Source organism: Brassica napus, chromosome C9, assembly GCF_020379485.1.
Source record: "Brassica napus cultivar Da-Ae chromosome C9, Da-Ae, whole genome shotgun sequence".
NCBI classification, from domain to species: Eukaryota; Viridiplantae; Streptophyta; class Magnoliopsida; order Brassicales; family Brassicaceae; genus Brassica; species Brassica napus.
The window spans coordinates 9,791,666-9,809,845 of record NC_063452.1 but is presented as its reverse complement, the minus strand read 5'-3'; the positions used below and the strand labels follow the sequence as shown (position 1 = coordinate 9,809,845).

Below are 18,180 nucleotides of genomic sequence, written 5' to 3'. Positions count from 1 at the left end.
TGCAGGATTATTTTTGTTCAAAATTATTTGAGAATTTTCATTAAGATAGTTTATTTTTATTAAAAAAGCTCCGAAAGAAAAAAATGACCGAAACTTTTTTCATTAAAATGGTAAATATACATTTATATCGCTAATGTTAACTAATCTAGACTTAGAGTTTAGAGTTAAGGGATGAGTTTAAAAATTTTAAAATAAAAAAATTTCAAATGATTTTTTTTTAAATAGTTTAAAAAGCTTTTTAGATTCAAAAAAGAAATTTTGAAAAATATAAAAAAAACAAAAAATTATAAAAAGTTCAAATTTGAAAACAAATAATTTGATTTTTTATTATTTTTATATATCTATAAATTAAGAGATAAAATGGTCTTTTGCATCTTTAATGAATTTTTTTTTGTCATTTTCCTCTTTGTGGACTCTTTTGGTGATAAAAACTTGAAAATGAGTTTTTTGAGAGAATTACCCAATTTATTATGTCAGAATTTATGTATTTTTAGTTTATATAATTGTATTTAATTTGTTTTTTATTTTAATTAGTTTTTAAAGTTAAGTTTTGAATTTTTAAAAAGTATAATCACTATTCTTTATATATATTTTCTTAATTTAAATATTAAAAAACTAGATTAAAATAGTGTAAGAGGAATGTCATTTTTAGTTGTTTTACATGTGTATAAATTAATATTTGGTCTTAAATTTGTGAAATAAATCAAATCATTAATTTTAGATGTCAATATATTTATATTTTTAGATCTGTGAAGAGTAATTTTAATAAAAATTGCAGAAAAACGTATTTATAATCATTTTAATAACTAACCCATACTATACGGAATATTATAATCTATTTAAAATATATTTTTAATAAAATAATAATTGTAAATTTAATAAGTATTTGTCTAATTAATGATATTTTATCTTATATAAATATAACTATATTATAATCAAAGATTCAAAATACAATAATTTTTTTTATTTGATGTGTATCGAAGTTATAATTTTTTATATTTTTAGTATTCTATAGTCAAAATAGATTTTTATACAAATATAACCATAAAATAATCAAAGATTCTAAATACAGTAATTTGGTTATTTGATGTGCATCGAATTTGATTTAGTTTATTTTTAACAAATCCAAATTCAAATAGACTAATTTTAACATGTCTTTCACTTGGGAAACTTTGTTTTTATCAAATTTTTAATATAAATGAGTTAATGTCTTCTAAATTTTTTTTGTATTTGACTAATATGTTATATGATTGATGAAACAACCCGTAAAGTTCTATAATCATAAAAAGTTAACGGTAACTCGTTCCACTATACAATAAAATGATATAAAGATAGTTAATTTCAATATTTTATTTTTATCAAGTGATTTTACATATTTCTATAATTTTTAACATCCAACTGTTTTTTAAAAAAGTTTAATTTATAAATTATAATTAGTTATCATTAAATTAATTTTACTTTTATAATATTTTCTGTGAATTAAATTATATTTTAAAGTTTATGAATTTATTTTATTTTGTGTTTATAAATAATTCAATTTACTTTTTAAACTTATAAAATAATTAATAAATTAAATAATTTAATTGAATTTATTATTTAATTTAATAATTAATAGTATTATTATTATATATATATATATAATAGTATAGATTTTGTATTGTGTGTATAAGTTGAAATTAAATTAATATTAATGTAGAATAAATAATTATTTAATAATAATTACGAAATTATTTAATTATTTAGATATTTTTTAGTCTGTATATTTTATTTTGTGAAGATATAGTAAGATTTAATTAGAATGCAATCTCAGATTTTTCTGTAAAATTTTTTTTTAGCTATTTGATTTTAGAAATATTTCAATAGTAGTTGAATTAGATGGATAATTAAGTTGTTGGACAACATACTGAGATGTATACTTAATATAAGGATTCAAATTTGTTAATATCACACAATAGACCAATGTTAGGTCCAAACTGTGCTTATATATCTTTTAATAATATTGACTATATTTTCATCCACCTTTAAAATTTTATTTTTGAGATTTTTTGTTTATAAAATTTTATTCAATAAATTATAATTGCTTATATAATTTATATATTTTAAGTTTTATACAATTTAATTAAATTTGTGCACATTATTTATTATAATTAAATTTTTAAGTTATGTTTGATTTTTTAAAATTATAATCAATTTCCATATAGATTTTTGAAAATTAAATATATAATAGTAGATAAAAAATATTTTATGAGATAAAAAATATTTTATGAGAAATACCATTTTTAGTTTTATTATGTTTGTATAACTTTAGATTTTAGTCTCAAATTTGTTAAATAAAATGAAGACGGTAATTTGAGATTTAATATATTCAAATTTAGATTTGGGGAAAGTAAATTATAATAGAAGCTTCAAAATTGTATAATTATTCTAACTAAACTGTATTATAATTTTAAAGATAGTATTTTACTCTTTTAAAGTAATTATTGTAATTTTAATATGTTTTCCGTTGATTTATAATATCCTAAACGACACACTGACTTCGCTCAGTTACCGAAAGTCGAAGGAGGTGATATCCTAAACGACACACTGATTTTTCTCAGAAACTTGATTTAGGAAGATGAGTGAAACCCTGATACGAAATGGGCCGAGAAGGCAAAATATTTTAAAAGTCCATTCCATCTGTGATTATAACTATCAGCCCAATAGAAATCACTTACCGAAAAAGTATTTCAAGTTGTTTCTGAATGATTACACGTATCAACAAATATAATAGGGTATGGATGATTTGGCTGCATGAGGAGAGACTCTTCTCTACTTTATTATTATAAATAAGTATTTACCTTTACATACGCACAGTATTATTTTTGTTAACAAATAAAACTAAATTTCAGTCATTTGAACTTAAAAATTACATGTATAAGATAACTTTAGCTTTTCAGAAAGAGAGTATACATAAAAATGGTAACGCACTTATCATTGACTAATTACAAACATATAAAAATCAGTTTAGTTTGTTATAAAAACTCACATTGATTTAAATTAGCTCTTTGAGTACAAATGGTGTTGAAAGCAGTTAATAAATTATATTTATATGAGAGAAAGAGAACCGTAAAATATATTTGAGATTAAAAACATTTATGAATTTGATTGTCTGAATACCTATTTTTCGTGACATTTAAGAAGATATATGCAGTAAAGTTGAAGAATAATTTGAGATATCTAACACCAAAAACAAAACAAAAAGTTGATAGCAGCGACTATGAACCAATTACCAAGAAAATGAAACAATTAACTCAGACATATATATACCTCGGTTAGTTTTGTTTTAGAATTGGCGCTGTTAATTTTATTTTAGAATTTAAGCATTGGTTGATAAAAAAACTTTTTAATCACGACATAATATTCTATTTTAGTTATTAAAATATCTCAATTTATATTATCTTAACTAGGTAAGGAACCCGTGCGAATTCACACGGGAACTCATTTTGTAGAAAAATATGCCATATTTTATATAATTTTTTTTTAAAATACATGTGTAACAAAATTATCTTATTTAGACCTATATTCCTTTATTGATGATATTAGAAAACTACATTTATTGATGATATTGGTTGTAACAAAATTACATATATATTAAGACCAAATAAGATATATGTCTACTCATTTACTAAATCTATAAAGTTTAAGAGATTTTTATATTCATAATTTTTTGAAACCATATAAAAATGCATGTACAGTAAAAAAAATATTACATGTGTAGTTAGAATGCTTAGATTTGGAAAAAAACATAGTTATAGTTTGCAATGAATCTTTATAAATGAAAAAAAGATAAGTTATATTCTAAAACGTAGAGTTGTGTTATTTCGGTAATATAAATTATATTTCATAAAAATTAATTTGTGAAAGTTGGTTGATTAAGTAGTAGATGCTATTTTCTAGATTTCTTAAGAAATATAGTATATAAAATGATAATATATAAAAGTTGAACAAATAAGAAAAATACACATTCATAGATCATTTTTCAAGATAAAAAAAGAAATAGATGAAAAGATATTTATTTAGATATTTATTTGGACTATTTAAATGTATAAAAAAAATTAATGAAAAGATATATCTTTAGATATTGTTTTTACAATGGTTAAAAACCAAGCAATGGTTAACTAAGAGTTATAATGGTTTGCATTAAAAATTGCAATGGTTCATATTAAAGTCTATCATTACCAATAGTTTCAAGGATTAAAACTAAAAGTTACAATGATTCATCACTAAAGTCTATTGTTGCCAATAGTTGCAATGGTTTATCATAGTTGTAATGATTTATCTCTAATGAAGATCATCACCAAATTGCAATGATTCCATAAATATGTAATATTATAAAAATAATTAAATTATTCAAAAATTAAATTGCCTGAATATTATATATGTATATAAAATCACTACTATATAAAAACAACTAATTTTGAGGTTTCTTAGGAGTGCCACATAGGACAAAATATTTCCCACCAATCAAACTGCCACGTCATCGCGAATGTTTAGATGATGGGTCTCGAACCATCCAAACCCATCAAAATAGTCAGCCCATTGTATAACTTATAGCTTCCTTTTCTTTAGCCTACTCGCCTCAGACGTCTCCAGCGACTCCAAATCTGTTCGTCTACCCAACTTCACTGGTGTAACTCCTACGACTACAACAATGGCACTTCAATGCTCCATTATAACTCATCAAGTGAAGATTCTTTGTACCTCTCCACATCCCTCCTCTCAATCAAAAATATCTATGCCTCTTCAAGAAACCATCATTACTCACTCAGTTGAAACACATCACCATATATATACCTCAACCCAACAATCTCTTGCCCAGTTCCTTAAATTCATTCCTAACACCACCGCACAAACTCTTTTTCCATTTTTCTTTGCTCAGGTTTCACCAGGACCCGTAGATTCCAAGATGTTGTTTAGGCGAATCCATTTCTAGGAAGCTGGCAATAATTTGAAAAGGAGGCATCCTTATATATGGGGCTTGAGATGCTGATGATTGATGAAGAGGTATGTGTCGATGTCTCATTCATCATGCTTTTGATTTCCTAACCGTATACCTCTCAGAATTTATTTCAAACAGTATACATTATTCATCACTAACATAGTTGAATTGTTTGTTTCGTGTCCTCATTGATGCCATAGCGCATGATTGAAACAGCTGCTGGCAAGAATGTGCACTTTTGCACGAGATTTGCGGATAAAATTATGTCATAGCTATTGTTACCAAATGGGGATAAGATTACTTATAATGTTACTGACGTAACTGACGTGTGTGGCTTCTGCCTGTGTCTGTCATTTCAATTTTTGCCAACTGGATAGTTTAATCAGCCATTGATCGTCTAAGAGCCTCCTTCAGGGACGAACAATGGTACGTTCATCCATTATCTTTCTTCTTCCTCTTCACTCTTAAATCACTGTAAGTTATGATTGTGGAGGTGTGATGTTAAAGACAGTCATGTCTATGTTTCAAGTGCAGGTCGAACCTCTGAGTAGGCTGCAGTAAATCATTTGCATTTTCTTATCGTTTTGTAATTTTTTTAATGATTTGCTATTTATATAGTCCTTTATAGTATAAAATTCCTATTTCATGTCTTCTAACACACTGTTACGAAACTGTATCGAAGCAGGAGGCAAACGAGAATGGTAGAAATATACAATGTGTGGTTCAGAGCACAATATATTTAGCTTCAAGTATCTGGAGGTCACCAACAACTGGAACATGTCCAAATTTTGATACTGGAAAATGAGAATGGAGATAATGATCCTTGGGGTAGTGGCGGATGGGAGAACGAGAGAGCCGAAGAAGGCATTAAAAAATAAGGTACAAGCTTCATTTGATAAACACAATCTTTGCATTGGCTGATGGAACAAGCTTATTTGTCGTGTGGTTACTGGAATCTAACGGCTAGGTGGGTTCCGGTTTGGTTTTGAACATGTGTCTGAGATTGAAATGACCACTTTTTATTAATCGAACTTGAGAAAGATCCGCAAAACAAGGTAAATGATTCGGTTTTATTTCTAGCCAATAAAAATATGATTTCTGGAGGAGCTTATTGGGCTTCTAATCAGCCATTTATGAAAACTGGAAAGGAGAAAGAGGTATTGTATCTTACAATCTGTTTAGTTATCGATTCAAAATACTGAAAATATATGGGATCCAGAACTATTTTTCTGCAACCTTTGAAATGAAGAGTTTTGACTGTTGATGGTTACTCTGAGTTTGGTTAATCTATGATATATAGATTTACTAAAATTACTTTACTTAACCTGCTATTGGTTTCTTTATTACATCTTGTTGAAAACATATTCATACATTTTATATCGGTGTTTTGTTATGCAAAGTTGAAGCCTGTATATGATACTACATTTGTTTAGCTTAAAGGAAGTGCATTATGATACTGTTTACTTTACAGTCAGGAAAAAGAAGTGCAACCAGACAACCTCCACAGTAAAAAAAATTATATACTCTCTCACCAATATTAATTATTTTTTCTTTTGTCTTAAATGGTAAGAATTCATCTAAGAACTGCTCTAATAAATCACAAAACCTTAGAACATTAATAATAATTAATTTTAAGAAAGTTTTTCACCAATATCTATATTATTATTTTTGAAATTTTCAAAGTTTCAAGAAACCTACTAATGAAATATTAATAAACTTGTATCTTTATTTTGAAAACTCATAGGGATTAGTAATTCTAGCATTGATGCTCTTAAAATACATGACATTATTTTTAACTCAAAAATATGTTACTTCTGTTACGAAAGTAAACAAAAGCGGCCACCGTAATGTTTGAAATAATTAAAGATGTGGGTCCCGCTGCACTATTTGCACAGTAAATTTTCTTCTATATATACGAACATTTGCGTTCGTTTATAAAGCACACCTAAAAACACTTCTATTCTATTCTCTCTCTGTATCAGTGTTATTTCTTTCTACGGGTATAAAATTTTGCCCTTATTTAAATTCCTGCGATACAAATAAATTCCAGTTCTTTTTATAACACGTTATCAGCACGATCACTCTGCGATTCAGTAAAATTTATTTGTATCATTTATACCCTGTTATAATGGTCGGTATACCGCCTCTACTATTATTTATATCATGTTATAATGGCCGGAATACCGCCTATATTATTTATTAGTAATTTAATTAATTTAATGGTCGGCCGAGCCGCCTTATATCCTGTTTATTATTAATTGGTCGGCTGAGCCGCCTTATATTCTGTTTATTATTAATTGGTCGGCCGAGCCGCCGTATAATTTATTTATTACTCTGCATTGATCGGCTGAGCCGTCGCATGATTTGTTGTCATAACATAAATATTTTATTGTCATAATTTTTTTTACTTTTATGAAATTTTATAGATTTGGTTGACCGTTTAATACGATATTTTCAGACTAATTTTTGGTACACTCGATTTAACCCCAACGGTCACAAAGAAATTTTTTCAAAATTTCCCCTTTCTCCAACGGTTATGAACAGTGTTTTTCATCTATAAATACAACTCATTTTCACTCCATTTCATCATCCAAAATATTTCATCTTCTCTCAAAAATTTCAAATCGCTCTCCTCCGATTTTTTATTTCAAGAAAGATGATTCGCGCACTTTTGTTTTTATGTGCCATTTTTATTTGTGTTTCTATTTATGGTTTATCCGTTGGAGAATTTACTCCAAGAGAATTTAGGATGAATATCGGTTTACTTTTCTTTACATCGCTTCTCCTTGTAATTGCTTGCATGATTAATGTAAACGGTTCCTTTTAATATGAATAATATTCTAATAATTTTTATTTATGTTCTTTAGAAATACAAATGGCAAAAATCGAGAAACTTCAGTTTCCGGCATTGGAAGTAACTGGGACAAACTACACGGCATGGGTTACAAACATGGAGCTTCATCTAGATTCCGAGGAAATACTCGGAACAATAAAAGATGGCAATATATCAACCTCTCATGAAAAGGCTAAGGCCGTAATATTTCTGAGAAGGCATCTAGATGAAAATCTTACGCATGATTATGCGAGAACCAAAGATCCCTTAGATCTTTGGAAAGCTCTGAAGGAGAGGTTTGATAACCAAAGAAAAATTACTCTCCCCCATGCGCTTGATGAGTGGAAAAATCTACGATTTCAAGATTTTGAAAAAGTGGAAACGTACAATTCCGCTATATTGAGAATAGCGGCGCAATTAGATTATTGCGGTAAGCCTGTCTCGGAAGCAGAAATGCTCGAGAAAACTTACCAGACGTTCCACAAAAATCATTATGTTCTACAAGAACAATATAGAAATTGTGGGTATACGAGGTTCTCTGAACTCGTTGTGGCGCTTATGATAGCGGAGAGAAATAATGAACTCCTCATTAAAAACCACAATGCCCGACCCACGGGAACCAAAGCATTTCCTGAGGTAAATGCAACGGATATAAAAAATCCGGAAAAAGGAAATTATTCCTATCGTGGGCGTGGTCGTGGCCGTGGTCACAATCGTGGTTTTGGTCGTGGTCGTGGTTATCGATTTAACCGCAACCATGAAAGGAGTAACAACCCAAGAGGAAGGGGATCCAACACATGGAATCGATCTGATCGGGTAAAAGGGAAAGAAACCCAAGAAAACCCTACTCATAAAAATGAGAACGTCTGTTACAGATGTGGATCGAAGGGACACTGGTCTCAAGTATGTCGAACTCCTCGGCATCTATGCCAATTGTACCAAGAATCTATTAAAGGCAAGGCAAAGGAAGTAAATCTCAATGAACACCTTGTGGGTACAACATCGACATACCTCGAATCCTCTGACTTTATGGGAGATTTCGACGAGGCCACTCATCAAAATATTTGAAGTGCTTGTACTGATCAAGCTTAATAATGCCTAGTGATGCCATAAAATATTATGTATTTCACTTTCAAAATAATGTTGTATTTCAAAATATCTAATGTATAATTATTGTGTACTTGTTATTGATGAATAATATGTTTACTTATGAAAGTTTTTTTTCTTTATTAATATTAACTGTGTGTTACAGAAATGGATAAGAAAGCAAATGGAACAACAACTAAACAAATTGGTAGAGAAGTTTGCATACCAGATAGTGGCACAACGCACACTATACTGAAGGATAAGAGATATTTCTCTACTTTAAAGTCAGTAAAAATGACTATAAACACAATATCAGGTCCTACAGACCTGATCGAAGGAATTGGCAAGGCGAACTTTATGTTGCCTAATGGAACAAAGTTTTCCATAGATAATGCCTTATATTCTCCAAATTCTAAGAGAAATTTGTTGAGTTTCAAAGATATATACCGTCAAGGGTATAACACTCAGTCTGCAACTGAGAATGGAAAGAAGTATTTGTATATAACTTCTGAAAAATCAGGCAAAGGCCTTGTACTGGAAAAATTTCCAGAACTTCCTTCTGGATTGCATCACACTTATATTGATGCTATAGAATCACATCTTGTGATAAAAAGAAATCCAGAAGATGTTACATTATGGCATGATCGCCTTGGTCATCCAGGCACTACAATGATGCGAAAAATCATTGAAAGCTCACATGGTCATTCAATAAAAACCCAAGATATATACCAAAGTAATAAAATGACATGTGATGCGTGTGCTCTTGGGAAATTAATCATAAGACCATCACCAACCAAAGTTGACAAAGAATCACCAAAGTTTTTGGAAAGAATCCAAGGTGATATTTGTGGACCAATACATCCACCGTGTGGACCATTCTACTACTTTATGGTATTAATCGATGCATCGAGTAGATGGTCACATGTTTGTTTGTTATCATCTCGAAATATGGCATTTGCGAGATTTCTAACTCAGATAATCAAATTAAGAGCACAGTTCTCAGATTATCCAATTAAAAGAGTTAGATTAGATAACGCTGGTGAATTCACATCCCAAGCTTTTAATGATTATTGTATGGTATCAGGGATTGAAGTAGAGCATTCTGTTGCTCATGTTCATACACAAAATGGTTTGGCAGAATCATTAATTAAACGGCTGCAACTAATTGCAAGGCCATTGATCATGAGATCAAAACTCCCAACCTCTGTATGGGGACATGCTATTTTGCATGCAGAAGCACTAATTCGGATAAGACCAAGTGCATACCATAGATATTCCCCATTACAGTTAGCATTTGGAAAAGAACCAAATATCTCTCATCTAAAAATCTTTGGTTGTGCGGTTTATATTCCAATAGCACCACCACAACGTACAAAGATGGGACCGCAAAGACGGTTGGGAATATATATTGGCTATGATTCTCCATCAATAATAAGATACCTAGAACCACAAACTGGTGATGTGTTTACGGCACGATTTGCCGATTGTCATTTCAATGAGAAAGAATTCCCAACTCTAGGGGGAGACAATAAACAAGTAGGAAAAGAGATCAAATGGAGTGTACCATCGTTATTACACCTTGATCCTCCTACGAAACAGTCAGAACTAGAAGTTCGACGTATCATGCATTTACAAAATATAGCAAATCAGCTACCAGATGCATTTGCTGATACCAAAATGGTAACTAAATCACATATACCCGCTGCAAATACTCCTGCTCGTATTGAAATACCACAAAATGGTGGAACGGCAGTTGATACACGTGAATCAGGAACACGTTTAAAGCGCGGTAGACCTATTGGTTCAAAGGATAAACTTCCTAGAAAACGTAAGGAATGTGAAAAGCATGATACTCCCAAAATAGCGGAAAATATTTTGGAAGAAGCGAATTGTGAATCGAACGACAATATAGAGCATCATGAATCTGATGGAAATCACGAGATTTCTATCAATTACATCCATAATGGAAAGATATGGAAACGAAATGAGATGGATGATATTGATGACGTTTTCTCATACCTTTTAGCAAAGGAAATAAATGAAGAAAACGAAGATCCAGAACCAAAGTCTGTATATGAATGTCAAAAGAGACATGACTGGATAAAATGGAAAGATGCAATTCAAGTCGAATTAGATTCGCTTAACAAACGAAATGTATTCGGACCTATTGTGCTCACACCCAAAGATGTAAAACCAGTTGGGTACAAATGGGTGTTTGTCCGAAAAAGAAATGAGAAAAACGAGATTACAAGATACAAAGCTCGTCTCGTAGCCCAAGGTTTCTCTCAAAGGCCAGGAATTGATTATGAGGAAACTTATTCTCCTGTTATGGACGCAATCACATTTAGATTCCTGATGAGCCTAGCGGCCAATGAAAATTTAGAAATGCGTCTCATGGATGTCGTTACGGCATATTTATATGGATCATTAGATACTGATATCTATATGAGAATCCCAGATGGATTTAAAATGCCAGAAATGTTAAGTTCCAACCTAAAGAGTTATGTGCAATAAAATTGCAAAGATCATTATATGGGTTAAAACAATCTGGACGAATGTGGTATAATCGTCTCAGCGAACACTTAACAAAAGAAGGATACACGAATGATCCTATATGCCCTTGTGTTTTCATAAAGAAAACAACATCCGGATTTGTGATAATCGCGGTGTACGTTGATGATCTTAATATTATTGGAACTCAAAACGAAATCCAAAAGGCATCAAACTATCTGAAAGGAGAATTTGAGATGAAAGATCTCGGGCAGACAAAATATTGTCTAGGATTACAAATTGAGCATTCTCAAAAGGGTATATTTGTACACCAGTCTACATATACCAAACGAGTATTGAAACGCTTTAACATGGATAAAGCAACTCCTCTTAGCACCCCGATGGTCGTTAGATCACTTAATGTTGAAAATGATCCGTTTCGACCATCTGAGGAAAATGAAGAAATACTTGGTCCTGAAACTCCATACTTAAGTGCAATTGGAGCTCTTATGTATCTTGCAAATTGTACTCGACCTGACATATCCTTTGCTGTTAATCTTTTAGCGAGATTCAGTTCGTCTCCTACACGAAGACATTGGAATGGAATTAAACATGTCTTTCGTTACCTTCAAGGAACAACTGATTTAGGCTTGTTTTATCCTAAAAGTTCAAAAGGTCAAATGATTGGTTTTGCAGATGCAGGTTATTTGTCAGATCCACACAAAGCTCGATCCCAGACAGGATATGTTTTTACAATTGGAGGCACCGCCATATCTTGGCGTTCTCAGAAGCAGACACTTGTTGCTACTTCTTCAAATCACGCCGAGATCATTGCACTCCATGAAGCAAGTAGAGAATGTGTATGGCTAAGATCAATAAGCCGACACATCTGTTCAAGCAGTGGGATTGACGAAAATGCGGAGCCAACTATTCTATATGAAGATAACGCGGCATGTGTTGCTCAAACGAAGGAAGGATATATCAAAAGCGATAGAACCAAACATATACCTCCGAAGTTCTTCTCATACACTCAAGAGCTCGAGAAGAATAAAGAGATTGAAATAAGATATGTTCGATCATGCGACAATGCAGCCGACCTCTTCACAAAATCACTCCCTACCTCGGTATTCAGAAAACACATCCATAACATTGGGATGCGCCATCAGAAGGATCTATGACTGTTCATTCGAGGGGGAGCTTACGTAGTTGTACTCTTTTTACCTTACTATGGTTTTTCCCATTGGGTTTTCCTGGAAAGGTTTTTAACGAGGCAACAAAGACGTTAAGCAAGAGCGGATAGTGACACCGGCCCCCAAGGGGGAGTGTTACGAAAGTAAACAAAAGCGGCCACCGTAATGTTTGAAATAATTAAAGATGTGGGTCCCGCTGCACTATTTACACAGTAAATTTTCTTCTATATATACGAACATTTGCGTTCGTTTATAAAGCACACCTAAAAACACTTCTATTCTATTCTCTCTCTGTATCAGTGTTATTTCTTTCTACGGGTATAAAATTTTGCCCTTATTTAAATTCCTGCGATACAAATAAATTCCAGTTCTTTTTATAACAACTTCAACGTTATTACAAACCACAATGATATGTTCTTTTTGTCACAAGTACGTCGGCTTTGAATGGGAAGATGAAATAAAAATGGTATATTTGTCCATGTGGATCATCTATACTTTTTTTTTGTCAACGGATCATCTATACTTAAGTCACCATTTACGGAAACATAACAAAAATGTACACACGGTTACCAAAATAATAATATTTTCTTATTTGTTAGGAACATTATTCAGACTGTTTTAGGTGGCTACTGCTTTTTAATTTTATGTTTTATTCTTTTAACAAGATTTTATGTTTTAATATACTATAGAACTTTAATTATGTTATATAAACCAAATATATTATATAAATTTTATGCTTTTTATTAAATTTATTATATTAGTTTCTACGATTATTATTTTTATTTTAAATAAATGTTGAAATTAGATATTAAATCTTTTTCTGTATTATTTTTTTTTAAAAAAAATTAGTGTTGTATTTAAATTTATTTTATGTTTTGAGTATAACAGTATATATTTATTGTATTAATAAATTAAGAATTAAGTATTCTAAAAATAACAACTTATAGTTATGAATTAGAGCACGAGGCCTTGGACGAAAAGTTGAAAATAAAACTGTAACACTCAGATGCAAAACTCCATAAAACCTCTGCCCCCATATAAGCCGTACTCACTCATCATTAATGAATGCTTCAACCGCACTACTCACTGTAATAAACCTCAACAAAATCATTTCAAAACTTCATTCTCTTTCCAAGCTTCAACATTCCCCAAGAAACACATAAGACAGCAACCAACTTTTAATCAAGCTTCTTCTTGTCTGTTGAGTTTCAAAGAGGGGACAAGAAAGAAATGGTGAGGAAGAAGAAGAAAGGCAACAACTTTAAGCTGCTGACTGTGTTTCTGTTTCTTGGTACATGCCTTGGAGACTACGGCATTGGAGTCGGAATCGGCGACGGTGGAGCTTGGGTCGGCGGCGGCGGCGGTGGCGGAAAGCAACAGACAAATGCAGCTTACAGTGCTCTTCAATCCTGGAAATCCGCGATTACAGAAGATCCATCTGGTGTTCTTAAGACATGGGTTGGTGAAGATGTCTGTTCTTACAAAGGAATCTTCTGTTCCGGTTCTTCTGTAATCGCCGTCGATCTAAACAAAGCAAATCTCAAAGGCAACATCGTCAAAGACCTCTCTCTTCTCTCAGACTTAACCATCCTCCATCTCAACAGCAACAGATTCTCAGGCCCAATCCCAGTTTCTTTCAGAGCCTTGGAGTCTCTTCAAGAACTCGATCTCAGCAACAACAGATTCTCAGGCTCTTTCCCTCAAGCCACAATCTACATCCCTAACCTCATCTACCTCGATCTCCGGTTCAACAGTTTCACCGGTTCGGTTCCTGAGAATCTGTTCAACAAACAGTTAGACGCGATTCTCCTCAACAACAACCAATTCACCGGAGAAATCCCCCGGAATCTCGGATACTCATCCGCATCGGTGATTAATTTGGCGAATAACAAATTATCCGGCGAAATACCGACGAGTTTCGGTATATCCGGTTCGAGATTGAAGGAGGTTCTGTTCTTGAATAACCAGTTAACCGGTTGTATACCGGAATCGGTCGGGATGTTTAGCGAAATTGAAGTGTTTGATGTTAGTTTCAATTCGTTGATGGGTCATGTCCCCGACACGATCTCTTGCTTGTCGGAGATCGAAGTTTTGAGCTTCGCACATAATAAATTATCCGGGGATCTTCCTGATTTGGTTTGTTCTTTGAGGAATCTGATAAATCTCACCGTTGCTTTCAACTTCTTCTCCGGGTTTAGCTCTGAGTGCTCGAGAGTCAGCTCTGGGTTTGATTTCACCGGAAATTGTATTCCCGGCGTAGGTTATCAGCGGCCGCGGCCCGATTGTTCGGTGATTGCAGGCGGCGCTTTGAGTTGCCTTAGGATTCCGGCGCAGCCGTTAACGTGCGCTGCGATCTTGGGATTGAAGGTGACTTCATCTCCGTGAAAATATATAAAGTGTCCAGTTCTTTTTGAGTATCTTTGTTGCAAGATTTGTAATGCTTTGTTGACTTTATTATGATAGAAAATGCCAAAAATAGTTTTATTGTTACGAACCAGATAGTGGATGACTCATAACCAAGAGATTATGATTTGTAATCTTTTCATTTATCTATGACGGTGTAATCTCCTATATAAGAAACCTCTATGTTATGAATAAAAATAGAATTTTCCATTACTTTTACAACATGTTATCAGCACCAAACTCTACATCCCTAAACTAATACCCAAATCGAAAACCCTAAAACTCTAACCCTAGCCGGCGATCCGACGAACCCTAAACCCCGATCGCGTCTTTTGTTCCAGCATCTGTTCCAGCTCGCGTCCCCGATCAGCTTCAGCCCAAGGCGTTCTTGATCCTAACTCAGACGTTCGCGACCAGAGAGCAGCTTCAGCACGCGACCTCTTCCTCGTTTGCGACAGCATCAGACAGCTCGCGTCCGACGATCAAGGCGTTCCCGATCAAGCAACAAAGGACGTCTGCGACCCGATAGAAGCGACTCGATCCATTCCAGCTTGCGTCCCGTTTGTGTCCAGGTCGCGGCTCAACTCCTTTGGTGGTCCGATTCAACAATCATCTAAGGTTAAAAGGTAATTCAAAACCTAAGAACCCATAATCGAACATGGATTGATTGATAAAGAATGAAACCCTAAAACCCTAATCTTTATGAATCAAAACCATAGGGTAATAGATCAAAAATCCTAATTGAGTAAATCGAAGCTCTAAAAGTTTGATACCCCAAACCCTAAATCATGTTCATACATGATTAAAACTCCAAATCGGATTTTACGAGTTAAAATCCGATAAACCCTAACCCTATATCTATAAACCCTAAATAATATACGTATCAGAATTAATTATACTATAATTATCAAATCACATATTAAAACCCTAATCGAATATTTTTGAAATCAAAACTGTTTTCGGTTTTGATCATTGAGGTTTTAAATCTGATTGAATCTGATGCTATGTTGGTAGAATTGTTTGATAGTTAAGTTGCTAGATTTATTATTTTCATCATGCTAGTTTAATAATTCTGATCTGTTTAAGTCTTGATTAAATCTGACCTGCTTGTTTTTATTAATGCTTTGATCACAGTTAGGATTGATAGATTTATTTTCTCATTCTGCTTGGTTAATTGTTCATCTGATTTAAAATTGTTTAAACCGACCAGCATGCTAAAGCATTGATTGAATCCGATAGGTTGCTAGCTTGCTTTGCTTATATAATCCGATAGGTTGATAGATTCATGATAAAATCTAATGTCTTGAGGTTTAAGATTGTATGCTAGGTTCGATTTTATTGATTGATCTGATTAGAAATCATGAAACCCTAATTCTAGTCCTAACCTTAATCAGCATATCTGAAACTTGAAACCCTAAATTCATTATGCTTATAAGTTATATTAAATTGATTGATCTGATTATATGTTTTTGAGGTTTGATAAATTCGGATACTAGATAGATTATTTACACACGGTTTATGCTAAATACCAATCAGCTTTGAAACTGATTCATAGAAATTCATGTTTGAAATCTATATTCTAGTATTGCTAAAATCAGCCTTGAAACTGATTGAGTGATTAATTGAATCCGTTTTTGTTAGTCTTGATAAACCATAATATTATGAACACATAGAAATAGTATTGTTGAGACTTGCTAGAAATTTACTGATTGATTAAATGCCTTTAAGATTGATAGTTTCATTGTCCTCACAATATTGAAATCCAAATTGATTGTTTTTAAGAATAAGGCCGCATGAAAAATTATACCTAAATATTGAGTGATATATGATTTGAGACGTCGAAAATCAACATGGATTTTGCTGCCCTAAATCTCTCTCTGGAGATAATTATTTACAGTGGGCATTTGATACAAAGATTATCCTAAAGTCAAAAAGACTTGGCGAATGTATCATAGAAGACAATAATGCCAATGAGAAAGATTGATACATGACAATATTAATTATTCGTCATCATCTTATTGAGAGTCTCAAAGATCAGTATTTGACAATTGAGAATCCTCTAGACCTTTGGACATAATTCAAATCGAGATATGATCACCAAAGACATGTGTTATTACCAAAAGCTATGGAGGAATCTCAGAATCCATGACTACAAGTCCGTGGATGAGTCTATTGCTAGCTAAGCCTCCAATACTGATGAGAAACAATAAATTGAGACCTCCTGGATCAACCCCATTACCTGAAGCCAATAAGGCCGCAAAGGAAAAGAAAGAATCCAAAGAATCTAACCACGTCCAGGATGATAGACCACACGGCCATGGCCGTGGAGGGTAGAAAGAACGTGGCCATGGCCACTGTTATACATTTGGCCGTGGGAACCACTATGGCAAAGGCCGTGGGTATCAACCTCATTTAATATCATGGTCGAGGCAAAGACCGTGGTATATCCTTTAAACCACAAAGCTCGACCAAATCAGTGCGCCATAGATGTGGAATGAGAAACCATTTGGCTAAGATATTTAGGACTCCCAAACATCTTTGTGACCTCTATCAAGAGAGCCTGAAAGGGAAGATTCCTGAAACCCACTTGGTATATAAAGATGGTAAAGTTGATTTTGATCATGAAAGAGATGATCCTACGGAATATGAAACTTCTGATTGCCTAAAAGAATAATGTTGTTTTCGACTTCTGGGTTTTTATTTTGCTTTTATACTTGCTTTGTTTTATCACTTTGAATTTATTTTATTGCTTTGTTTGCTCCGAACTTAATAAAAGGAATGAATGATTTTTTCAAATATATAAGTTTATAAGAAATATAGTTGTGGGTATAGCCATTCTCATGATAAGCTACGACCAGACTAAAGAAATTTAATGATTTATATTCACTCATAGAATCCCATTGAGTTTAAAAGATATAAGAGTGGTTTCCATATTGAAACAACGGGCAAAGGAAATAAAAAGTTCCTTTTAGATATATAAAATTCGCCCAAGACCATAGAAAAATGGTCGAAACTATACATGCATTCTCTACTGGTCTTTACTATGTCAAGATCAGGATGATAGAGGCTAAATGCCTGCGAAAAATATTCACTTTATGGCATAACCAGATTGGCCATTCTGGTTCAAACATGATGCGAAATTGATATACAAATGGGCACACATTAAATGATAAGAAGAGTTATCCCAAAGAATCTCACGT

General features: G+C 32.5%; 1 protein-coding gene across 1 annotated transcript; it reads left to right on the top strand.

The window, feature by feature from the left end:
* The first annotated feature begins 13,492 nt into the window (after window positions 1-13,492).
* On the top strand, window positions 13,493-15,193 carry LOC106447945 (leucine-rich repeat extensin-like protein 4). The gene has a single exon (XM_013889890.3). The coding sequence runs from the start codon at window positions 13,808-13,810 to the stop codon at window positions 14,960-14,962; it is 1,155 nt and encodes a 384-aa protein (XP_013745344.3). The 5' UTR covers window positions 13,493-13,807; the 3' UTR covers window positions 14,963-15,193.
* The last annotated feature ends 2,987 nt before the right edge of the window (window positions 15,194-18,180 follow it).